Source organism: Panthera tigris, chromosome C2 (assembly GCF_018350195.1).
Source record: "Panthera tigris isolate Pti1 chromosome C2, P.tigris_Pti1_mat1.1, whole genome shotgun sequence".
Lineage (NCBI taxonomy): Eukaryota > Metazoa > Chordata > Mammalia > Carnivora > Felidae > Panthera > Panthera tigris.
The window spans coordinates 93601953-93629532 of record NC_056668.1 but is presented as its reverse complement, the minus strand read 5'-3'; the positions used below and the strand labels follow the sequence as shown (position 1 = coordinate 93629532).

Sequence of the window (27580 nt, the reverse complement as noted above, 5' to 3'; positions counted from 1 at the left end):
TTTGGCTCTAACATTCCATACTCCCAACATCATAAATGACATCCATAATAAATATCACAAGAACACACAGAGCTTATGATCACATAAGGTGCAAAAGCAGCAACCCACTGCAGCATTTCACAAAGAGCTTTGCCGGGACCATTTTACTTAAGGATGAAAATTCTGACTTAAATAGTTTGTACATTTATGGGATATGGTGGCCACATAAACAACTAAGCAGGAAGACAAGCAGAACTACAAATCACAAAGCAGCGCTTGGCACAAAAGAGGCACTTAACAAACACGCTGGGTACAAAACTATTCATTGAATGAATAAATGGTAGCACGTACCAGTGAGAGGAGCGGACCAGCCCCCTACCACCACATGTCCCAGAATGGTCTTTCTAAAACGCATACCATTGGCTTAAAAGCATTCTAAGATCACCTGCTGCCTGCCCATGGGGAGTCAGGTCCTAAAAGCTGAGTGTGCACAGAAGGTTCTTCCCAAACTGATGCCAATCTCCCTTTCTGGCCCTTGTTCTTCCCCAACCCAGGCCTCGTGCACACCACATTTCTCCCAGTGTTTCGACAGGCGTGGTTTGTTACGTCTTGGTACAGTTGGCACATTATTCCTTCCCGTCCGGAATGCCCTTCCCTCCCTCTCATCCTCAACTCCACATCTTTCTAGAGCTACAATAGCTGTCACCTGCCCTACAGGTACCTCCCAGATCCCAGAAGGGTGAGGCTACTACTAGCACTGCCGTAGAACCATCAGTAGCTGCACACCCTGGTGCCTCGGACTCTCTGACACAATTGTGCATGGATGCTCCCCACGAGTCTGGAAGCTCTTCGGGGTGGAGAGTGTGCCTTCACTGCGTGGTGTAGCTCCTGGCATTCAGTAGGCAATCAATACGTACTTGCAGAACAAAGGTTTTTAAACAATCACCACACACACACACACACACTGCTAATATTCTAACTTAAACTGAATAATTAACCTTCAAAGTTATTGACATAATCTATAAAAGAAAAATGTCTTAAAAGTGCTAAATATTAACAAAACTAAATAATGTTAAAAATAGCATTCTATTGACTTCTCCCAGTGATTTATTTTCCTGCTCTGTTGAGACTGAAAGGCCAAAGTACTGGCAATCTGTTTGCTCACCTGTAAAATCTTTAGAATAAGCATGGAATTTTATATTTTTTAAAAAAAAGAGATAGAAAGGAAACAGGAACAAAGAATGAGGTAAATCATGGGTCAAATTCCAAAATAAAAAAAAAAAAAAAATATATATATATATATATATATATATATATGGTAATATATACATAAGCTAAAGCTTAACATTTATATGCATGCATGTGTTTAAAAATTAACTTTCACCTAACAATCAGTTATGATAAGAAAAACAAAACAAAGCAAATTCTCATCTCAGAAAATTGTGTTGGTACTGATTGGATTCAACCTGCTCATAATTCAAATTTGTTTTTGGTTTCAGTCATGGCCTAAATTATTCCAAATAAGTCAGTCTTCCCCAGAACAAATGAAATATTAAGGCAATACAGCCAAGGACTCATAGTGTGACTGCTGCCCAGAAGTGCATGAGCACCTACGAGCAGGAAGAGAGGCTTTTTACATCAGCCATGCTGATCTGAGGGGTCCTCCTCAGTCTGCATTTGGCTTCCAGCTGATTTCATAATTGCACCTGCCTTGTCTTTGGCATAGGTTTTATGCCAGTTTTCTGCAATCCTCATCCCTCAGTGGCCCAGACACAGGCTGTAAAGTTCATAGAAAGGGTGTCTTCCTGCCCTTCACCCATGTCTTCTGGCTTTGCTTCTTCCTCTCTTCTTTTTATGGTCTCTTGACTGCCAAGGCTGCATCCCCTACACCATTACTGCAACCCCCGCTTCTTGACCTTCTTTCCTAGTCCCTCCTCCTTCACAAAGTTCTCCCTAATCTTCTTCTAAATGTGCTCTTCGAGCTCTGCCTTCTCCTTTGGCTCTCAGATCCACAGCCCCTTCCAAAGCCTCCCTCAACCTTCTCCACCCAGTTGTCCCACCAGGCCTTAAAACCATGTGTTTAACACTAGAATCATTATTATTCCCACAAAATCAAGTCTTCCTTGAGATTTCTGCTTTCTGTTCATAGTTACTCAAGCTCAAACCTCAGGATCAACTTTGGCTCCTTTCTTTTCCTTGCTCTCTTCTCCACCTACCTCCCAGTCGCCACTTCCCAAATCCTATTGAAATTCTGCAGATTCTTCCTTTGGAAAAAGTTTCTCCCATTCACTTCATTCCTGGGACAAGCTAGTCAGACTCTCTGTGGTGTAGTGTAACTTAGTAAAACACCATCCTTAACTCTCCACCCACCCCCCACCACCTGTCTTCTCCAAATCCCACCTCCATTCCTCACCCACCAGGGATTCTCCGACATTTGATAGATGAAGTTCAAGGTCACAGCCTGATCTTCAAAACCTTCCATTACAGGTACAGATGTAACCCACCAATCCAATGTATACACAAAATTTACTAACTCTTATCCATAATTCCAAAACCCAAAAGCTCTGAAAATTCAAATGTTTTCTCATAGCTCATTTGCTAGCAAAATCTGACCTGAACTAAAAAGAAGTTATAATCTTTATTTAACCCACCTGGTGTTGCACAAATATAAATGATCTGTTTAGGTGTTTCCCAGACCCTGCAAGCAGTATAACATAATATAGAGTATAGGTATTGCATTACCTTTCTAAAATCTGGAATCTTCTAATTTCTGAAGCACATCTGACCCCTAGAATTTTGAATAAGAAATTATAGACGTCTATGCATCTACCTCATTCCACACCTACATCTGACATGCTGAAATAAACACTTTTGGCACTTCGCACATATGTGTCCTAAGATATAACATCTACCAGGGCACCTGGGTGGCTCAATCAGTTAAGCTTCTGACCTCAGCTCAAGTCACGATCTCAAGGTTCTTGAGATGGAGACCCACACTGAGCTCTTTGTTCTCAGCACAGAGCCCTCTTTGGATCCTCCTGTTAGTGCATTATCTAATTAACCCATAGTGATCTTGTACATGGCTCCACGCTAATTTCTGTCCACGGCCAGTAAGGTTCACTAGGAGCCCAGGTCATCATGGTCTTTTGCGTTCAAGTAAAACTGATTTGAACTAAGAAGCTAACCCAGTTTGTAGCCTCAGGAAAGGAAATTATTAACTCAAGCAAATATTCAGTTTCAGATTTCTTATGAAGAGTTACTCTGTGCTTAAATCAGGTTTCAAGTCCTATGAGACACTATGTTTAAATCATTACATAATTTAAATGTAGAGCTGTGCTCTTTAAACTCCTTTCATTAATAGCAGAACCTTGCTTTTTTTCTTCCAACACAAATTCACATGGAGCTTTTATATATATATATATATATATGTATGTATATATGTGTATATATATGTGTGTGTATATGTGTATATATGTGTGTGTATGTGTGTATATGTGTATATATGTGTGTATATGTGTGTATATGTGTATGTGTGTGTGTATATATGTTTCTGTGTGTGTGTATATATATGTATATATATGTGTATATGTGTATATATGTGTGTGTATATGTGTTTATGTGTATATATGCGTGTGTATATGTGTGTATATGTGTATGTGTGTGTACATATGTTTCTGTGTGTGTGTGTGTGTATATATGTATTATGTGTATATGTGTATATATGTGTATATGTGTGTGTATGTGTGTGTGTATGTGTGTGTATGTGTGTGTATGTGTGTGTATGTGTGTGTATATGTGTGTATATGTGTGTATATGTGTGTGCATATGTGTGTATATGTGTATATATGTGTGTGTATATGTGTATATATGTGTGTATATGTGTGTATATGTGTATATATGTGTGTGTGTATATATATTTCTGTGTGTATATATATGTATATATATGTGTGTGTATATATATATGTATATATATATGTATATATATATATACACACACAGAAACATATATACACACCTCACAGAATTTTTCTGGTTGAAGCAAGTACCAATAGAGATGGGAGTGTCCAGGGCCCACCTGCTTGGTATACCCCCTCAGAGCCCCTGAGAAACACCAGGGTCCACAAGTGAGTGACTCATATCCAGCCATGGTAGCTGGGCTCTAGCTAAGTCTTCTAAGTAGTGCCCTAGAATTGTGGCCTCGGAATCCAGCCAAAACCTCATGATGTAGTAATCTGCATTTTTGCTAAATCACAAATCTGAATTATGAGCTCTGGAAGGCTGATAAACTGGAACAGCATTGTGCAGGTTACTTTTGATCTCTAACCCTGAGTTTCCTCATCTGTAAAAGGGAGTCAATCTGTAACACTATTACGGCCGAGCACCACCAGTGCTTAGGGTAGTAACAGGAAGTCTGCACACAATAAGCTCTAGCTTATGACTTTATTATGGTTGCCATTCATCACGAACATTACTTGTCCCTTTTCTTGTCCCCTGATCCGTTGCCAAATTCCTCTTCATCCCCACCACCACATTTTAGGCCCTATTTATTCAAATACCTAGTTCTTACAAAAGCTCCTCAGATAACAATTTCAAATAATACATGTGGTATAAAAACTGTGCAAACAGAAAGCCAATCCAGAAACACACTCACTCTGCTCATGCAGCAAAAGCTGAAGCCTAAGGACATTCTGCGGCTTCACACATCACTTACCAACATTAGGTCTAGTGAGTCCCTGCTCGGACTTACTGGAAGAGTGAAAGAGTTTCAGGTGGGGTTTTAAACCATGGATTAAATTCTGACGACTTCTACAGTGATTACAATAACCTGGAGAAAGTTGAGAGTTCTTTTTTTTTTTTTTAAACAAAGAAATAGATATATATCAAATTTGCTACCCTGAAAAGCAGGCTCGATCATTTTTAAAACTAGGCAAGGCTATAAAACCAGTCACAAATTCTGTGCTACAGAAAACTGTAGAGCTTTAAGACAAATTTGAAAAGAACAGTAAATTTACAAGATGTAGAAAATCTAATGTTTGAAGATAAAACTTCATATATTTCTGGCTAGGAAGAGACAGGAAATCTCTTCTATGAGAAGTTAAGGATGCTTAATACTTTTCTTTTTTTCTTTATAACTTGGCATTATTTTAGAAATGCTTAGACATCCTGCTACCATCAGAAGTATGAATTGTGGTTGTCACAACTACTTGTGTGACTACAACAATAAGTCTGTTCTAAAATGAGGCAAACAAAGCCACAAAATGGCATGATATTGAATAGGTGATAGCCACCTTTCAGCATTACTCATACTACTCCATTACAGAAAGACAGGTTTAAAACCTGGTCCACAGTGTCCGGCTGTGAAAGAACAGAACATCATCAAGACAAATTCTAGCAAAGACAAAGACTTACTGGAGGCACTGTCAATGCTGCTGATGCTGTCTGCATCGTGCAGGTGGTGCCTGTGGAGGTGTCTGTAGAGGCTAAATTTCGAGAACTTTCTGGATTTTCCTACTCCTTTCAGTTTTGAATCCATATCATCAACGCTCCTCAGGGTGGGCAGATTGTTACTAGCTTTGTTTTTATCTTGAAGGCTTAAGGATTCCATGGACTCTGTTGTTTCAGCCTGAGAGAGTTATTAAAAAAAAAAAGAAAGAAAGAAAAAAGATACCTCATAGGATATGCTGCAATGTGACCCTTTAATTCTAGTTGAGCTGACGTGTAAAGTTCACACATGATGGTCTAATAGACACACAACAATGTGTGAGGTCAGCCACAGGGCAGTGGAGGATTCTTGTGAGCTGCTTAAATACTGGCAAAGGAATACCAGGCGCTCCATTGTACATCCCCCTGCAGTAGATTAAATTCTTGAAATTTCATACCAGTTAACCTTTTTATGTCAAATACAATTACATGAGTTATATTCACCGTTGAGCTACTGAATTTCTTCCTCCGATAAACGTGAATAGTGCTTTTTCTGTCAACCGTTTTTCTTGCTACTTATTCACTAAATCTCTATTTTTTCCAGAAAAGTCACCAGCATATACAGCAGCAAGATAAAATGGAGACCATCAAAATTTTTAATGAGTGTATTGATATTTTGGCAACCATTAGAGTTAAACCACTAAGCACTGTTTATGGATATGGCCATATGGGTATTTTGGCAGCTCTTGATTTAAAAGGTACTTTGAGAAGTTATTAAACTCCTGCTTTCAAAAAGAAGTCCCTCCATGACTCCAGACTGACTTATCCTATTTTTGCACGTTTTTAAGTAGGAAGATTTCAAAAACCTTTGCAGGTACTTGTAGTAAGGCTACATATTTAACTTAAAGCTCAACTGATGCACATTTTTGTTTATGAACATTTTTTTTTCCAAATAGGAAATGAATCTTTTGTTCAAATGGAAAACAGGAGTTAATTATGAGCTGGCAAATGCTCTATTGGATCTGTTTTCTCTTACAAGAGAAGAAAGAGATTAAGAGATGCAAAGTTACAGACTTGCTAGGTGGTCTTTGAAACCAGGTCTGTCCATCCAGGAATATGCTGCCCCCCAGTGAACCAATCAATCAGTCATGCTATTAACACATACTTATACAAATCATGTCCCTTCTATGTAGTTCCATAAAGGTGAGATTTACTTACTGTGAAGGAACTCAGAGATGGTCCTACAGTGACACGCTTCACGCTGCCCACGTCCGTGAGTCTGTGTTCATTGTCATCCCACCTTCCATAGGCCAGGTCGATCCCACCCACAAAAGCCACTGATTGGTCGATGACAACAATTTTCTCATGATGAGCCCACAGATACACGCTGGATGATACATGATCTGGGTGCCTCATCACCTTGGGAGGGAAAAGAAAAAGACCCACGAGTAATGCACTTTTCAAAAAGTTCTTCATGTTATAATAAAATATATCTGTTTTATCCCCTGAATAGCATTTTCTAGAATTCAAATACCAGAATATGTTCTGTATACACCAAACTTCTAATTTCATTCTCAGTGCTTACAAGAGGAAGATTCCTGGTTACTTTTTTAAGCCTCCCCACCAGCCCTGCCCCATACCACATTTGGGGGAAGCTGCCATTTAACTAGAAATGTGGCCACATATTTCAGTAAAAGCTGTAATACCTTTTGTAATGTAAGAGCTGATTCCTTTTTTCCACCTAAAAGGCTTATGCTATACCTGATCTTATTTTAAAAACAACAAAAAACTCTGAAAATGTTTAACCAACATCTACCTCTGAGAAAATTTTTAATAGGTATATTGATATTTTGGCAGCCACTGAGTTGAAATTGCAAGCATATGGATATAGGGATATACATACTTTGGCAGCTCTTGATTTGAAAGATATTTTGAGGAGTTATTATTCTCCTGCTTTCAAAGAGAATTCTCTTTATTTTTTTGTTAATTTAATGCTCATTTATTTTTTGAGAGACACAGAGAGACAGAGTGAAAGTGGGAGAGGGGCAGAGAGCGAGGGAGACAGAGAACCCAAAGCAGGCTCCAGGCTCTGAGCTGTCAGCACAGCGCCTGATGCAGAGCTCCAACTCACGAACTGTTCTGAGCTGAAGTTGGAGGCTTAACTGACTGAGCCACCCAGGCACCCCTAAAGAGAAGTCTCTTTAGATGATCCCAGACTGACCTATCCTATTTTTGTATATCTTTAAGTAAAGCATTCCAAAAACTTTGGAGACTACTAAAGTTCTTAGTAACCTACATTTGTTGTGTGTAGTAAAATACACATAACACAAAATTTACCATTTTGACTATTTTTAAATGGACAGTTCAGTGGCATTACATACATTCATATTGTTCAATCATCACCATTATGTATCTCCAGAACGCTTCATTTTGCAAAACTGGAACGCTGTATCCAATGAACAATAACTTCCCATTCCCTCCTCCCTGTAACCTCTGGCAAACACCATTCTATGTCTCTATGAATTTGACTAAGTATCTTACTATTTGCCTTTTTGTGATTGGCTTATTTCATCTAGAATAAGGTGTTCAAGGTTCACCTATGTTTTAGCATACATCAGAATTTCATCTCTTTTTAAGACTTAAATATACTCCACTGTATGTATATACAAATCATTATTGAGATTGGGATATTAAAGTGTCCAACTATTATACAATTGATTGTACAATTGTCTATTTGGTCCTTTAATTCTGTCGGTGTTTGCTTTATATATTTTGATAGTCATTATCAGGTATGTACATGTTTACAATCGCTGTATCTTTTTGCTACGTTAAAACTTTTAATAATATATAATGTCCTTCCTTATATATTATAAACTTTTTCTATTATAATATCATCTGATACTAGTATAGCCACTGCTGCTCTCTTTTGATTAGTATTTACATGGAACATCTTCTTTTAGCCAAATAAAAACACACAATTGTTATATACTGTAAGCCTGCTGGAGATTTACTAATTCATATGTCTTGGTGTATCTCAATGACTTGGCAATAATTATTGATAGCTTTTTCAGTCTTTAGTAAATATCAAATTGCTCTTTTTATTGCTTATTGAATTTATTTATCTTAATTAGTTTTGTATATAACACACTATTAAGAAAAAGCTTTTTAAATCCTAGATGAGCTCTCTGTTGCTATGAACATTCAAGGGACATCACAGGGAGACCACATCTAAGACATTCCAGGATAATCTCAACGAGGAGCAAGGGAACTTGACGAAGCTCCTGAGTATTGAAACAATTGTAGAAGGTGTGTTCTTGGCTAAATTATCAGGTTAGGAGAAACAGAAATGTGAACTCTGCTGACCCCATCGATATCAGAAGTATAAGAAAGTATTTTTGTTTTATTTCTGAGAAGGATCCAATGCTATTCACTCAAAATGTACATTAGGGAATTCTACAAATTACCACTGCTCAAAGCAAAGCACACCTGAAAGACTACAGAATAATACAGAAGAAAGGTTGTTCAGAAGGATGAACCTATTACCTTTATGTTGGGGTGTAGACGCATTAAAGTCCTCTTGCTGTATTCACTGTTGATTCCAAGAGCGAGTTCCACCTCTTTGTAGAGCATTATGAAGATTCTCACCCCCTCTTGCTGTCACAAGAGAGAACACAAGGAGGAGTGAGAATTTCTGAAAGTGGGTTATGCTTTTTCTTGCCTGTGCATTATAAAGTTTCTTCTATAAACAAGTATAATAAGATATTTAACGAAAAATGCAACACGAGAAGGTGAAACATAAGTATATATCAAGATACAAATGTAACAAAAATGTATCTCCTTCCATTCTTAGGACTTGTCATACCAACACACAGTGTCAATATTTGAAAAGGCTGAAATGGTAAACTTACCAGCGAAAAGTGATGGTCTTATACCTGTGAACATTTTCAAACACTTACACAACATTAAGGAAAGTGTTGGCCTGATTCAGGTTGCAGGATTAGGGTTTTCGGTTTGTTTTTATTATACTTCCATTAGTTAAAATAGCAGTGACAAAAAACTCTGATGGCAATAAATCACACTAAATATCCCTTAAATGTTTCTGGAGTATTTTAATAGAATTTTTCTTTATTAAAAATTACTTAAGTTAAAAAAAAAACATTTCTTTATCTTCAAAGATGAATATAGTGATTCACATTTGGAACTCATAATTACAACATTAATGTCTATTTGTGACATGACTTCTTTGGAAGTTTTTCTAATGTCCAAAAATCCCTGAGATTTAGCAGCAGCACAAAATTAACATCGATTCAACCTTAGACCTTGGACTTAAAAGAAGACAAATAAGGCCACTGTGAAGGTCAAATTAAATCAAAAGTGCCTGATAAACTTGAACATGCTATGTTAATAATATTTTTATTAGTATTAACTATCAAAAAGACAATGTTGGGGTGCCTGGGTGGTTCAGTTGGTTAAGTGCCCAACTTCTGCTCAGGTCATGATCTTGCAGTTCACAGGTTTGAGCCCTGCATTGGGCTCTGTGCTGACAGCTCAGAGCCTGGAGCCTGCTTTGAATTCTGTGTCTCCCTCTCTCTCTGCCCCTCCCTGACTCATGTTCTGTCGCTCTCTCTCAAAAATAAATAAATCAACTTTATAATAAACAAATAAATGCAATATTCTAAAAAAAAGACAATGTCTAATAGCTGGTAGTATAAAAAAAATAGTATTTTCTCCTCTAGTTTGGATAGTGATAAGGTTTTAGCTAAATTGCCCCACACCTGAATGTCCTTCCTCTTCTCCCTGTCTAGTCACACAGTCCCCTCACCAACATACAGTTAAGAATGTATTCCTCCAGGAAACTCTTATCTTATTTACCCCCACTTCTTATATGACCTTTTTACTTTTTAGGTTTGTATCCTCAGTACTGCTGTGCAGTTTGCAACATTTGTATTTGCATTCTCTATATCCAGCAGCTCTGAAGCCATTTTGAAGCATACTGCATACATATTGGATAATGTATCTACACCTAGGCATTTAAAATCCTAGAGATAAAAGGCAAGAACTTGTACACAGTACAGTACTTTATAAAGCATTAGAGATACTGGCATATGAAATAAACTATAGTGACAAAGAGTAATTTAATTACAATTTAAATTAACAATCCATGGTAATTAGATATACTTCATAATGGAAATTTGAGTCATTAATTTAAGAAGCCAACTGGGTCGAATGCAACTAATTTATAAGAATTGGTTATTTTTGCAACACTATAAAAATATGAAGTATCATAAGAGTTAACATTTTTAAGTTGCAGGGTACAAAATCTTGGAGTACACCAAATATATATATATAGTTCCCCAATACTGGTCTGCCAATATTAAGAAGCATGTTTTGGCCATTAAATCCTTATAAGAACACATCCCTTCAAAATACTAACACTCTCGGTATGCCTGAGTAACTCAGTAGGAGAAGCATCTGACTTTGGCTCAGGTCATGGTCTCATGGCTTGTGAGTTCGAGCCTGACATCAGGCTCTGCTGACAGCTCAGAGCCTGGAGCCTGCTTTGGAATCTGGGTCTCTGTCTCTCTCTTTGCCCCTCCCCCGCTTGTACTCTGTCTCTCTCTCAAATAAATAAGCATTCAAAAAAATTTCAAAATACTAACACTCTATATTTCTTGGTGTGACATCTGAAAAGTGCATACATTTTTGGAGGAATATACTTAAATATATGTTCTGAGCTGCACTAAGGAAAGTCAAATGGGCGATGGATATTAAGGAGGGCACCTGTAGTAATGAGACTGGGTATTGTATGTAAGTGATGAATCACTAAATTCTACTCCTGAAACCAATATTTCAGAGTATGTTAACTAAAATTTAAATTTGAATGTGAAAAGTAAAATGCATTCTGACCCTGAAAAAAAAAATAGGATAAAAAAATACATATGTCATCCTATTTCTCTGGTTAATAGCTGACTTTTGGAATTTTCTTATTAGTAATTAAAATTATGCAACTATTACTGCAACCAAGTGCATAAGGACAGACCAGATAAAGAAATAAGGAAGTGAAAGTGTAGGCAAGACATGAACAGATTAGCTTCTAAGAGTTCAGTCACTTAGTGCTCTGCAATGAACCACTGGTGGAGAGATCTAAATGCAAACTAGAACATTATTTTTTCCCTCTACTGTTCATATACACTCTGCTATTTGGGTATTTTAGGATTTGGTACTAAATAACAGCAACACAAAATAGCCTCCCATTTAAAGATACAGTATAAAGTCTAAAACCCAAAATTGCAACCCAAATTATAAAACATTATACCTGACATCTTTTGTCACGTTTATTTTAAATGAATGAAATTGTGCTTCTTCAGCTTATGAAATTACCATTCTTGAAGGACAGGAGTTGCAATTTAGACCCTGGCTTGATTCTTTTTTTTTTTCCCTTATTTTTTATTTATTTATTTTTTAATTAATTTATTTTTTAATTTACATCCAAGTTAGTATATAGTGCAACCATGATTTTACGAGTAGATTCTTTTATGCCCCTTACCCATTTAGCCCATCCCCCCTCCCACAACCCCTCCAGTAACTCTGTTCTCCATATTTAAGAGTCTCTTATGTTTTGTCCCCCTCCCTGTTTTTATATTCTTTTTGCTTCCCTTCCCTTATGTTCATCTGTTTTGTCTCTTAAAGTCATCATATGAGTGAAGTCATATGATATTTGTCTTTCTCTAATTTTGCTTAGCATACTACCTTCTAGTTCCAGACCCTGGCCTGATTCTTACAGTTTTCTACTGACCTGCATAACTAATGGATTTTTGAAGTAATAGAGATGTTAACACTAATGGATTACATTATTACCCTCCATTTATCAATACCTTACATTTTCTTCTATATTTTGTCTTTTCTCATTGAAATAAATTAACTCCAAAGGAAATAGGGCAGAGACTTTTAAGTCTTTTTAGCTTATATACAAAAGACTAATAAGGAAGTAAGAAAACAGTTCATTTTAGGTAATCCGGTTTACAATTATTTACTTATATCTGTATCAGAATGAACAGTTAATTAGTGACAAGATTTCTGTGATCATAAAGCAATAAATTCCTTTTCTTTTGGTCAAAGTATTACAACACTATCATAAACCCTAAACTACAAAGGGCAAAGGAAAAATGTTTCCTGACAATGAAGGCATTTTCCCGGTCATAATAGTGCAGCCTTACACAAAATGTGAGAAATAACTGTGCAAAATGAAAGCCAAATTAGAAAAGAAAAAAGGACTGATGTGAATTCTGTAATTTAAGAAATACACATCTGAAGCATCCAATGTTTTGCCAACACCTTTTCATGACCCTAGGGGAAATTACTTTTTATTACAGAGGAGGAAGAAAAGTATTAATAGGCCAAGTAGAAAAATGAATGGCCTGGAGGGGATTACACAATGTCATCTTTCTCATCTCTGCTGAAGTCACGTAACCCAAAGGTTAACGGAACACACGTCACACTATCAACACAGAATAAACTTCGTAAAACCGGAGTTTCAAAAGTTGAAAGTTCTGACCTCTTTTCTAACTAGTTTTGAATCAAGTAGAGCAGACATAAGAGTATACATAGTAGGAATTTTTAGGAACTTCACATATACAAAATACATGCGAAGACAATAAAAAGTAAAAAAAAAAATGTAATAGTTGAAATCAAAGAGACTTTTTTGAGTCCATTTTTTTCTCTCTGATTACTCAAAATACTGTGGTCAAAATATTTTCTAAATGCAGCCAGGTTTGTCTCCTGCCTCGAGACAGCTTAACTTACGCATCCCCAGGATAATCACCAACTTTATCATTTGTCAAGGACTTCTGCAGAGTGTGCAATATTTGGGGAAAATGAAAAATAAAGGACAGGAGATCACATCCTCACCATTCAATGTAAGCAATGTGAAAAAGTACAAATTCTCCTTTTTTTTTTTTTTTTTTGAACCAGTTCTATTTGAAGCATAGTCTTCAAGGTTGAAGATTTTTCCTTTCCCACACATGCCCTTCTAGCCCACCACTTTGATAAGATCCTGTTTTATTTTCCTGTGTGGAGATGTGATTATCTCATTTGACAAACCTGAACATCTTTTCCTCCTAAATGATCACTGATTGCAGCTCTAGAATGTGGCTTGTGGTCCAGGACAGAAAGAAACTACCTCACAACAAAATCACCCCTGAGGACCTAAACCCTTTTCTGTAGGTCTCCAGGTGGCTGCATTTGAAGATTTTTTCAGTGCAAGTCCCATCAGAAATATTATGTTCCTAGGGTGCCTGGGTGGTTCAGTTAGTTAATCGTCTGGCTTCAGCTCAGGTCATGATCTCACTGTTTGTGAGTTTGAGCCCTGTGTTGGGCTCTGTGCTGACAGCTCAGAGCCTACAGCCTGCTTTGGATTCTATGTCTCTCTCTCTCTCTCTCTCTGCCCCCCTCTCTCTCTTGCACTCTGTGCATGTGTTTCTCTCTCAAAAATAAATAAACAGTAAAAAGTTTAAAAAAAGAATCATCACATTTCTAAGGTTGAAATATACACATTGGGTACATGAATACAGTTGCCATAACTATGATGCACTTTATTTCAACTCTTGGGGCAGTCCATGCAGACCTGTGGGAAACCCTGGGATGCTGACTTGAGCCATAATCAGCTTCTAAGTCAAGGTTGGCTTATGCTATTTTAAATGATAACACTGCTATTCAAAAGGCAAAAGAAATAGGAAATTACCAGTTTGGCTATCACCAGAGAAACAAAATACTGTATTTCTTCCATAAAAACAGCCATTGTAAGAGATGTTTGCCTGTATCCTGGCTATGAGGCAGAGACACAAAATTCCTCCCCCCAAATCTACACAATGAGATAGAAGAAAAAAAATGTATTTATTTTAATCAACCTTGTGGATCTCTGGGATCCATTAATGTAAGAATAAATGTTATTTTTTCAACCCAGTACTCTGTGAAAGTAGTGGCTTTCAGAAACTAAATAATTTAGGTGAGACAGTGTTTGTAGGCATAGAAAATAACAATTTACAATGATCTGGGTATTAAAAATTTATGACCAAAATAATATGGTATAGCTAAATTAAGGAAGAGCAATTCTGCCAAATGTACCACTAAGAAATTAATATTTAGTAATATTACTATTTCCTTAGGAAGTTGTTTTTTTTTTTTTGAGAGAGAGAGCGAGCGAGCACAAGAGCAGGAGAGAGGGCCAGAGGGAGAGGGAGAGAGAGAATCCCAAGAAGGCTCCATGCTCAGCTCAAAAACTGATATAGGGCTCAATCTTATGACCCTGGGATCATAACCTGAGCTGAAATCAAGTAGGATACTCAACCAACTGAGCCACCCAGGTACCCCTCCTTAGGAAATTTTTAAAATCATTACGTGCAATTTAAAAATTCCAAGTTTCACAAAGCAGATGGAATTGAAATGAAGCACCATTATCAGGCAATAGTATTTACTTGGCCATGGTGTTCACCTAGGACCTCACCAGGGTTCATGGGCCATAAAAGCAAAGAAAGCCCACACTGGTGATAGAAAAGTCAACTAGACAGTAGCCTGAGGGGAAAACAAACATATGAGAGCTAACACAACATGGAGGGCCAGGCCTGCAGGATCTTTAGAATCTTTCTCCTAAGCCCTGCTCAGGCATTTGCTAGCTTTCTGGAATTTACTCAGAGGTCCTGTAGGCACCTCACACTCAAGTCAGCTGGAATTTAGCTCATCGAACCCAAGTTCTTTCCACTTCTTCCCATTGCCAGACTCACCTTCCTAATACACAATTTTGATCAGATCACCAGACTCCTCTACCAGACTCGAACCTTCCCCAGTCACTTCCTACTTTCTTCCATAAAGTCCAAATGACTGACTTGGCTCGCAAGCCTCCACATCTGGCTGCAACAGCCTTTCCAGCTTGATCCCTCGTCGTACTTACGCTAACACTCAGCTATAATTAGCCTTGTCACTTTACTGTGACTGACAAAGCCTTGGGAATTCCTGCCTCCGGAATGTTTCCTCACCACAGTTTCTACACCTAGAAACTTCTTCTTTTCATTTAAATTTTTTTGCCCATCCTAAATGCCCTAAATTCCTCATATTGTGAGGGACTCCCCCACCAGAGCTTCCCATAGTAGGCACTCAACAAATACATATTGATTGAAACCTACAACAGTAAAGTGTTGGATGCGTACTATGAAGAGAGGATTTACTAGTATGGTTGACAATTGCTAGGCCAGACTGGAACAACTTAACTAAAATGGAATCTTGAGGAGAGATGGGAAAAACGCTGTTTCGTAGAGAGAAACGTGGAGAAGGCTATAGCCCATTCAATATGTAGAAGGAAGTTTGATAAGGCTAGGACTAAACCTGGGACACGAGTCCTTCAGCAAGCCTTCCATGGGCAGGGATGGAGTCCTACTCACATTCATGGCATCTTTAGTAATTAGTGTAGTACCTGGCTCCTAGGAGACACTCAGTAACTTTATGCTGAATTATTTATTTAATGAACATACAAATAACGCTTTTGAAGACAGAATTTCCAATTTTGTGAATGGAATTCTTTTGAGGCAATGAATTAGACTAGCCATGAAAATAATGCTGTTTGGCAGAACATGTGTCTGAAATAAAGCTTATCAACTTCTTTTTCCATCAGTATTAGTGAGGTCTGACTATATCTATGGATTATCTTTAGAAATCTTAAAGGCATGGGGAAAGACACTGAAAGAGGGAGGATGGGTAAATGGGGAAAGCAATAAGAGAACGTGGAGAATGGGAAAGAAGAAATGAGTCACAACTATAAGAAACAAAAATTCTTGTTTTTACCCAATTACCCAGGATCTACAAATTATGTTAGAATGTTTAATGATAGAATAATAAAGGGGTGCCTGCGTGGCTCACTTAAGCGTCTGACTTTGGCTCAGGTCATGATTTCCTGGCTCGTGAGTCTGAGCCCCGCGTCAGGCTCTGTGCTGATGGCTTAGAGCCTGGAGCCTGCTTCGGATTCTGTGTCTCCCTCTCTCTCTGCACTTACCCACTTGCACTCACTCTCTCTCACTCACACACACTCTCTCTCTCTCTCAAAAATGAAAAAAAATAAAATAAACATTTAAAAAATGATAGAATAAAAAAGCTTAAGACAATTTCAAGTAATAGTAGAAAAAAAAAAGCTGGCACTTCCTAGTTTGGACATGATTAATAACAAGTCCAGATCTATTCTAATTTTACTTAATTTACCTTGGTTGAGAGCCAACTATATAAAAACATTCATTAGAAATAAGAATGTAAAGTAGTCATTGATGAGCCTATACTGTTTCAGTTACTTACTTTTTATGCCAAAAAGAATACACTCAATGCTTACCCAGAATCTATAGGGTCAATTGGAGAGGAGGCAATTCCACATTTTTACCATGAACTGTCTCAAAACTGGAACCAACAACACCAATTCTTACTGCCCTTCTTTTTGATATTCTTCTACATTATCTTGGCCCCAACTGAATGAAATCATTCTCTTAATGACTTTGTGTTTTGATCAAATGGCAGAATAATGAATAAAAAGTAAAATGCTACATTTCATTTCACCCTTTATTATTCAACGATAAAATCTTGTTACAGTTTTTTTGCCTATAAAATTAACTGCCTATAACTGATTAAAAATCAAAACTTAGAGTTCCTGATACAATCCATGCTGTGAATTAGGCTAACATATTTATGCAGTCAAGAGTAACAGGAAAAAAGAACCAAATAAACTTGAAAACCACAAATATTCCACTTTTTATCAAACTCTAAAGAAAAAAGCTATGCTTATATATGAAGGGCTTTGAAAAGAAAAGGTATTTCAGAAACAATAAACATTGAAAAAATTACATCAGCCAAGGTTTGGAATACGTACTGCTTTTCGTTTAAGAATGCAGTCCAACCTCCAACGATTTCCTTCAACCACCGGGCGTTTCAGGAAGATTTCTGGACTCAGCCTGAAATCACAAAAGCAAGAGTTTTAAAAAGTAAAATGAAGGTAGACTTAGAGAACTCAGTGACTTCTTAAAATGTAATAACATGCATGTCATAGGAGTCCCAGAAGAAGAAGAGAGAGAAAGGGGGGAAGAAGGTTTATCTGAGCAAATCATAACTGAAAACTTCCCTACTCTGGAGAAGATCACCGGCATCGAAACCCAAGAAGCACAGGAAACTCCCATTAAATTCAACAAAAGCCAGCCATCACCTAGACATATCATATAGTCAAATTCACAAAATGCACAGACAAGGAAAGAATCCTGAAAGCAGCAAGGGAAAAAAGTCCTTAACTTACAAGGGAAGATAGATCAGGCTTGCAGCAGATCTGTCCACAGAAACCTGTCAGGTCAGAGGGAGTGGCAGGAAATAGTCAACGTGCTAAATGGGAAAAATAGGCAGCCAAGGATTCTTTATCCAACAAGGCTGTCATTCAGAATGGAAACTGAGACAAAGAGTTTCCCAGACAAACAAAAACTAAAGGACTTCATGACCACTAAACCAGCCCTGCAAGAAATATTAAAGGAGACTCTGAGTGGGAAAGAAATACCAAAAGCAACAGACTAGAGCCTACTTCGGCTCTAGGAACAGAGAACATCACCAGAAACACCAGCTTTACAGGTAACACAATGGCACTAGATTCATATCTTTCAGTAATCACTCTGAATGTAAATAGACTAAATGCTCCAATCAAAAGACAAAATATAAAATTCTGATTGTGCCATCAGAAGCAAAGGCAACTTTAGCGCAAATGCCACCATCCTCCTCCTCCTCCAGTGTGGCGGGTCATTGAAAGCTCTGCTAGGAGTTCACATATAACTTTACCTGGGAACAACAGCCTTGAGCCATTAAAAAAAAAAAAAATCACTATGATTTCTCTTTCTCTCTTACTCACACATGCAAATATATATGCATATGCAGATACTGGTGATTGCCCAGACAACAGCCATTTTCCACCTTCTTTCTTCAGTCAGAGTCTACCTCCCACAATGAGATATATGAGGAGGCACACATGGGTTTAATGGGAAAGTTTTTCCTCTTTGATCTCTCTTTCTTATACACACGCACGCGCGCACACACACACACACACACACACACACCAGGAAAAGTAGCTGTACAACAGATGTTGTTTGGGGATATGATGCTTAGGCAGGTATAGCCATATTGAAATTCTAAAGGGAAAACCAGAACCCTGAAATCACTAGACCATTTGCCAACATTAGGACTGCTTAACTTTGGGTTTCTCATTAAACAAGACAAATAAATCCTCACTGTTTAAGCCACCTTTAGTTGAGAATTCTGTTAATCCAAGCCAAGAATATTCTAATTGATAAACATAAACACTGACTTTCTATACCAAGGAGCAGTGTCCATAGGACCTGGGGCTTTCTGAGCAGGGAAGAAGGCAGGTTTGCTGATGGATGACATTTTTTTCCCATGTAAAAATGGGGTGAGATCTGAAGTCAGTGTTTGAGTTAAATCTATATATGATGTAACTACTCTATGATGAGGAAAAACAGAACAAAATATGTACAATAAAGGAAACTTTATCTGCTGAAATGCTAGACCTGGAGGAGCAGGAGTAGACTGCAAGGATTAAAGCCTTATAGAGTACCAGGCTGGAGTAGTGCCTTGCCAGAGAGGCCTCTGAGCATGTGAAAACAACAGTTGTAAGGAGCTAAAGATATTTTTAAAATCTTTTTATGCTCTATTTTATTCAGTTAAAGAAAAATAAAGCCCCAAAGATAAAATACCCTAAGGAAATACATACTGTGTAAGATAAATAAGAAAACAGACAAATGGTGGGGTGTGTGCAGTACTTAATTTAGTGTAGGAAAGGAACACAGAGGCAATCTATGTCCAAACAAAGAAACAAAAATGCAGCAATTGCTAGCAAAGGATCTAAAATGAATTAAAAAGAGGTCTGTTACAGGAAGCCATCAAAATGGAGAAAGCAGGCAAAAACCTCTTTGATCTTGGCTGCAGCAACTTCTTACTCAACACGTCTCTGGAGGCAAGGGAAACAAAAACAAAAATGAACTACTGAGACCTCATCAAAATAAAAAGCTTCTGCACAGAGAAGGAAACAATCAGCAAAACTAAAAGGCAACTGACGGAATGGGAGAAGATATTTGCAAACAACATATCAGATAAAGGGTTAGTATCCAAAATCTATAAAGAATTTATCAAACTCAACACCCAAAAAACAAATAATCCAGTGAAGAAATGGGCAAAAGACATGAATAGACACTTCTCCAAAGAAGACATCCAGATGGCCAACTGACACATGAAAAAATGCTCCACGTCACTCATCATCAGGGCAATACAAATCAAAACCACAATGAGATACCACCTTACACCTGTCAGAATGGCTCACATTAACAACTCAGGCAACAACAGATATTGGCGAGGATGTGGAGAAAGAGGAACTCGTTTGCATTGCTGGTGGGAATGCAAGCTGGTGCAGCCACTCTGGAAAACAGTATGGAGGTTCCTCAAAAAGCTAAAAATAGAACTACCCTATGACCCAGAAAATGCACTACTAGGCATTTATCCAAGGGATACAGGTGTGCTGTTTCGAAGAGACACATGCACCCCCGTGTTTATAGCAGCACTATCAACAATAGCCAAAGCATGGAAAGAGCCCAAATGCCCATTGATGGATGAGTGCATAAAGAAGATGTGGCATATATATACAATGGAGTATGACTCAGCAATCAAAAAGAATGAAAGCTTGCCATTTGCAACTATATGGATGGAATTGGAGGGTATTATGCCAAGTGAAATTAGTCAGACAAAGACAAAAATCATATGACTTCACTCATATGAGGACTTTAAGAGACAAAACAGATGAACATAAGGGAAGGGAAACAAAAATCATATAAAAACAGGGAGGGGGACAAAACATAAGAGATTCATAAATATGAAGAACAAACAGAGGGTTACTGGAGGGAGTGTGGGAGGGGGATGGGCTATGTGGGTAAGGGGCACTAACGAATCTACCCCTGAAATCATTGTTGCACTATATGCTAACTAATTTGGATGTAAATTTAAAAAAATAAAAAATAAAATTTTAAAAAATTTAAAAATTAAAAAAAAAGGTGTTTTAGGTAGAAATGTGCATTGCTATACACTGCTTGTTCACTGAAGGCGAGAGATACCAAACAACATAGATTCTTGAAATTTTTTTTTTTAACGTTTATTTATTTTTGAGACAGAGAGAGACAGAGCATGAATGGGGGAGGGGCAGAGAGAGAGGGAGACACAGAATTGGAAGCAGGCTCCAGGCTCTGAGCCATCAGCCCAGAGCCCGACGCGGGGCTCGAACTTACGGACTGTGAGATCGTGACCTGAGCTGAAGTCGGAGGCTTAACCGACTGAGCCACCCAGGCGCCCCTCTTGAAATTTTTTGATGTACACATTAATTATAAACTCAGAGGCCTTCTGTTTGGGGGCCACTTGTAATGCTATACCCTGCAGTTAAGTCTTTACCATTCTTTATTTAACCTACAAGCATTTGTGTACCCTGGATGTAGAACATTCTATTAGATGCTCTGGAGAATCTTAAGATAGATCTCAAGGAACCCTCAGTTTGGGGATAATGCATAAGAAGGTAAAAAACAAGTGTTCATGCTTTAAACAAAGTATAAACAATGGTCTCATTGATGAGGAAAAAGCAGCTATATGAGTTATGACTTACAAGCATCATTATCTCAGGATCTTCACTAAGCAACTATTAGATAAGCAAAGTTCATTAGATAAGCAAAGTTTTATCCCACACACACATGCCAATGATAAAGTTTAATTTATAAATTAGGGACAGTAAAAATTAACAATAGTACTAATAAAATAATGCAATTACAACACTGATAAAACTGTAATAAAAAAATAAAATAAGTAAAACTGTACATAAAATGGTAATAAAAGTTATGTGAATGTGGTTTCTCCCTCTCTCAAAATATGTTATTGTACTGTTTCCCCCTTCTTATGATGATATGAGATGATAAAATGCCTAAATGATGAGATAAAGTGAGGTGAATGATGTAGGCATTGTGATGCAGCATTAGGCCACTATCACCCTCTGACAATGGGTAAGAAGGAGAAGCATCTGCTTCTAGATCGTGGTTGATCTCAGGTAACTGAAACTGCAGAAAGCAAAACTATGGACAAAGGGAGACTACTGGATGTAGAAAGTACAAAACGTTGTTGAAAAAAATTAAGATCTGAACAAAAGGAGAGACGTTCATGAATTCAGGAAGAACAGAATCTGATGTACCATCTAAACAATGGGGACTTTACCATTTTTTTTCCCCATCTGATTCATCAACCTGAAGGAGAACCCAGAAATGGGCTTTGGCACAGGTACAGAGAACTCAGGTAGAAGTGCTCTACCTCAGGCTTGAGGAGAAAGAATGAGTTCAGATGACAGCCAGGGGCTCACAGGCACCACAACACTGAGGGATTGGAACTTTTTTCTCCAACTAGAAGAGCTGCTGTTCCAAGAGGACAACGTAAATAAATATCCATTGCTTGGCTCCAGACACAAGTATCATTGCAGAAAGTGTGCAGTAGGGCAGGGCAAATAAAGCCCCACCTTTCTAGAGAACTGGGCGGGGGGGGGGGGTAGGGGGAAGATACAGCAAACCCAAAAGTAGTAGAGAGATCTTCAAGAAAGCAGAGCTTAGGAAAGCAACCCTATTAAGTAGATTATGAACTTCTAGCTCACTCCCAAGCTGCCCTTCCATGGATTTGATCCTAAACATTATACCAAAGTTTGAGAACTGAACTGAGAATTAAACCACAGCCAAGAGATGAGTAAACACTCACCAGGCAAATGGAAGAGGAAAAAAACAAAAACAAAAAAACCAGGGTACCAATCTTATATCAGACAAACCAGACATTCAAACAAAGATTATAACAAGAAACAGAGAAGGGCATTACATAATAAAGGGATCAATCCTACACACCCAATACTGGAGCACCTAGATACATAAAGCAAGTATTAATGGACTTTAAGAGAGAAACTGATGGTAACACAAAGGGTAGGGGACTTTAACACTCTATTCACATCAATGGATAGATCCTTTGAACAGAAGATCAATAAAGAAAGAATGTATTTGAATGAAACATTGGACCTGAGGGACATAACAGATACATACAGGACATTCCATGAAAAAACAACAGAATACATATTCTTTTCAATGAATATGGAATATTCCCTAGAATAGATCACATATTAGAAAACAAGTCTCAATAAATTTAAGAAGATTGAAAGCATATGATACATCTTTTCTAATCACCATGGCATTAAACTAGAAATAAATCACAAGAAAAAAAACCTGGAAAAAACACAAACACATGGAGACTAAACAATATGATACTAAACAACCAATGGGTCAATGAAGCAATCAAAGAAGAAATTAAAAAAATAAATAAATGGAGACAAATGCAAATGAAAATACAGTGGTACAAAATCTTTGGCACTCAGTGAAAGCAGTTCTAAGAGGGAAGATTATAGTGATATAGGCCTACCTCAAGAAATAAGAAAAAGCCCAAATAAACAAATTAACCAAAAGGTTACACCAAAAGGAACCAAAAGGAACTAGAAAAAAAAAAAGCCTAAGATGAGTAGAAGAAAGAAAATAATACCACAGAAATACAAATGATTACAAGAAAATACTATGAAAAATTATATGCCAACAAAATGGATAACCTAGAAGAAAAGGATACATTTTTAGAGACAGATAGCCTTCTAAAACTGAACCAGGAAGAAAATCTGAACAGACCAATTACAAGCAACAAATTTGAACTGGTAATCAAAAAACTACCAAAAAATGAAAGTCCAGATGGATTCATATGTGAACACTACCAAACTTTTAAAAATTAGTTAATACCCATTCTCCTCAAACTATTCCAAAAAATGTAAGAGGAAGGAAAGCTTCCAAATACATTCAATGAAGTCAGCATTACCCTGATACCAAAACCAGACAAAGATACCACTAAAAAAGAGAACTACAAGCTAATATCTGATGAACACAGAATGCAAATTTCCTCAACAAAAATATTAGCAAACCAAATCTAACAACATATTTTTAAAAAAATCATTCACCACAATCAAATGAGACTTATTCCAAACATGCAAGGATGGTTCAATATTTGCAAATCAATCAGTGTGATACATCACACTAACAACAGAAAGGATAAAAACCATATAATCATTTCAATAGGGCAGAAAAGCATTTAACAAAGTTCAACATCCTTCATGATTAAAAAAAAGAAAAACTCAATCAAGTAGGTTTAGAGGCAACATACCTTAGCATAATAAAGATCATCTGTGAAAAATTCGCAGCTAACATCACACTCAGTGGAGAAAAACAGAGCTTTTCCTCTAGATCAGGAACAACATAAAGATGTCTACTCTCATTACTTTTATTCAACATAGATTAGAAGTCCTAGCCACAGCAATCAGACAAGAAAATGAAATAAAAGGCATCCAAATCAGAAAGGAAGAAGCAAAATTTTCGTTATTTGCAGATGACCTGATACTACGTATAGAAAACCCTAAAGACTCCACTGAAAAACTACTAGAACTAATGAATAAATACAGTGAAGTCACAGGATACAAAATCAATGTACAGAAATTTGCTGCCTTTATATACACTAATAATGGAGCAGCAGAAAGAGAAATTAAGAAAACAATCCCATTTACAATTCTACCAAAAATAATACAATACCTAGGAATAAACTTAACCAAAAAGGTAAAAGACTTGTACTCTGAAAACTATAACACATTGATAAAATAAATTCAAGATGACAAAAAGAAATGCAAAGACATTCCATGTTCATGAATTAGAAGACTAAATATGGTCAAAAAGTCTATACTATTCCTATCAAAGTACCACCAGCATTTTTCACAAAGCTAGAATAAACAATCCTAAAATTTGTATGGAACCATGAAAGACCCCAAATAGCCAAAGCAATCTTGAGAAAGAATAACAAAGCTGGAGGTATCACAACCCCAGATTTCAAGATATACTGCAAAGCTATAGTAATCAAAACAGTATGGTACTGACACAGAAAAACAGGATAGAGTCCAGAAATAAACCCACACTTATATAATGAATTAATTAATCTATGACAAAGGGGCAAGAATATAAAATGGGAAGAGACAGTCTTTAGTAAATGGTGTTGGGAAAATTGGACAGCCACATGCAAAAGAAAGAAACTGGACCACTTTTATACCAGAATAAACTCAAAATGGATTAAAGACCTAAATGTGAGACCTGAAGCCATAAAAATCCTAAAAGAGAGCACAGGCAGTAATCTCTTTGACATTAATCCTAGCAGCATGTTTCTAGATATGTCTCCTGAGGCAAGGGAAATAAAAATAAAAATAAACTGTTAGGACTACATCAAAATAAAGTTTCCCCACAGCAAAGGAAATCATCAACAAAAGGAAAAGGTAACCAGTCCTAATCCACACCAGCAGGTGGAGCTGAAGTGACCCATTCTGGGAGAGGGACTCCATCTTGCTCCCCAGTGAGGCCCTCGCTGGAGGAGGAGGGTCAGAGCTTGGGTGCAGTCAATTGGGGGCTGTAGTTTAGTAAAACAGGAAAGCTACAAAACACTGTGGAGTGCTCGGGTATAAATAAAAAGAGGAAAAAAGTTTCTCAAATCACTGCTGCACCACACGGGGCAGATGCTTCGAGGGTCAGAGTCTACGCTGTCTCTAACAGCCGCACACTGGACTTTACTGTGCCACAAGAAGACCCTTGTTCCCATTGTTTGTTTGCTTTTTTCCAAAGGTTCAAATGAACAATGTAGTGGTGCTGGATATTCCTTCTCCTTCCTACAACCCAGTCCAGTTCAAGAACTCCTTCAAGTGCATCGAGGACCTGTCTGAAGACTTGGAATTGAAAATTTTCTATGTGGGCTCTGCAGAAAGTGAAGAATATGATTAAGTTTTAGACTCTTAGTGGGCCCTGTTTCTGCAGGATGGCATGTTTTATTTCCAGCTGAGGCACCTAATCCAAGACTCATTCCAGATGCAGATGCAATAGGTATAACAGTTGTGCTAATTACATGCACCTATTGAGGGCAAGAATTTATTAGACTTGGCTGCTATGTAAATAATGAATATACTGAGACAGAAGTATGGGAAAATTTGCCAGGAAAACCAGACTTTTCTAAGCTTCAAAGGAACATTTTGGCATCTAATCCTAGAGTCACGAGAGTTTACATTATATGGGAAGACAATATAGAAAAACTGGAAGAGGCAGAGATCAGTAATTCAAATCTATAATTACTTCTTTCAACAGATGCATTACCTTCAGCATCAAAGGGATGGATGGCCCATGTCAAAAAACTGACTATTCGTCATGTCAGAATCCTTCATGGACTGCATGTGACCATCTGTCATCCCTTTAGTACAAATTAAGCTATAGAAACACACAAAACTATTTCCCTTTAATTCCATAAGAACACAGTCAAGACACAATGTGAAGAATCTGTTCAAAAAACATCCTGTAGAAAGTCTGTAAGAAAACCAGTATTTGAGTACATTGTAGAATATAAATACAACTATTTTTAAGTAAAAAACAAAACAAAACAAAAAGCCTAAAAGGCAACCTACTGCATGGGAGAAGATATTTTCAAATGACATATCTGATGATAAAGGTTTAATAACTAAAATAAAGAACTGAAAAACTCAACATCCAAAAAACAAATAATCCAATTTTAAAAAATGGGCAGAAGACATGAACAGACATTTCTCCAAAAAGGACATACAAATGACCAACAGACACATGAAAAGACGCTCAATATCATTCATTATCAGGGGAATGCAAATCAAAAGTACAATGAGATATCACCTCACAATGGTCAGAATGGCTAAAATAAAAAACCTAAGAGCTAACAAGTGTTGGCAAGGAGAACCCTCGAGCACTGTTGGTGGGAATGCAAACTGGTGCAGCCACTGTGGAAAACAGTATGGAGGTTCCTCAAAATGTTAAAAATATGGACACCTGGGTGGCTCAGTCAGTTAAGTGTCCCACTCTTGGTTTCGGCTCAGGTGATGATCTCACGGTTCATAAGTTTGAGCCCCACACCAGCTCTCTGCTCTCAATCAGCACAGAACCTGCTTCAACTCCTATGCCTCCATTTTTCTCTCTCTCAAAAATAAACAAATTTTTTTTTAAAAGTTAAAAATAGAACTATCCTACAATGCAGTAATCATACTACTGGGTATTTACCCAAGAAATACAAAAACACTAATTCAAAGGGATACATGCAACCCTATGTTTATAGCAGCATTATTGACAATAGCTAAATTATGGAAACAGCCCAAGTGTCCATCTATAGATAAATGGATAGATAAGATGTGGGATGGGGTGTGTGTGTGTGTGTGTGTGTGTGTCAGATTGAATATTATTCAGCCATAAAAAGAATGAAATCTTGCCATTTGCGACAACATGGATGGAGCTAGAGAGTATAATGCTAAGTGAAATAAATCAGCCAGAGAAAGCCAGCTACCATATGATCTCACTCATATGTTGAATTTGAGAAACAAAACAAATGAGTAAAGGAAAAAAAAAAAAAAAGATAAACCAAAACACAGAGTCTTAACTACAGAGAACACCCTGATGGTTACCAGAGGGAAGGGGGCAGGGGGTGAAATAGGTGATAGAGGTTAAAGAGGACACTTATCATGATGAGCACTGAGTAACGTACAGAACTGTTGAATCGCTATATTGTGTACTTGAAACTAATTAACACTGTATGTTACCTATACTGGAATTAAAGTTAAAACCTTAAGAAAATCTGGTCTTGGGGCGCCTGGGTGGCTCAGTCGGTTGGGCGTCCGACTTCAGCTCAGGTCACGATCTCGCAGTCCGGGAGTTCGAGCCCCGCGTCGGGCTCTGGGCTGATGGCTCAGAGCCTGGAGCCTGCTTCCGATTCTGTGTTTCCCTCTCTCTCTGCCCCTCCCCCATTCATGCTCTGTCTCTCTCTGTCTCAAAAATAAATAAAACGTTAAAAAAAAATTAAAAAAAAAAAAAAATCTGGTCTTTAAAACTCTTCAGTTTTACTAATCCTGTCAATTTCTGACATGGTTCATGCATAGGCTCAGCACAGAGGCTGTGGCAGACGCGGCTTGCACTCCTCA

The 27580-nt window shown here is 37.5% G+C and overlaps 1 protein-coding gene and 1 pseudogene across 6 annotated transcripts in view; one reads left to right on the top strand and one right to left on the bottom strand.

The window, feature by feature from the left end:
* The window catches only part of PLD1 (phospholipase D1), a 205451-nt gene that overhangs the window by 71067 nt on the left and 106804 nt on the right, over window positions 1-27580 (bottom strand). For 4 of the 6 annotated variants that reach the window (XM_042998977.1, XM_042998982.1, XM_042998980.1 and 1 more), the window contains 5 exons: window positions 17300-17381; window positions 8944-9054; window positions 6619-6819; window positions 5389-5602; window positions 4691-4804 (listed from right to left, as the gene is read on the bottom strand). In XM_042998977.1, coding sequence (XP_042854911.1) covers window positions 4691-4804; window positions 5389-5602; window positions 6619-6819; window positions 8944-9054; window positions 17300-17381 — 722 coding nt within the window. The remainder of the gene's footprint in view (window positions 1-4690; window positions 4805-5388; window positions 5603-6618; window positions 6820-8943; window positions 9055-17299; window positions 17382-27580) is intronic. The other 2 variants (XM_042998978.1, XM_042998981.1) reach the window with 1 other exon arrangement.
* On the top strand, window positions 23123-25979 carry LOC102966711 (annotated as a pseudogene).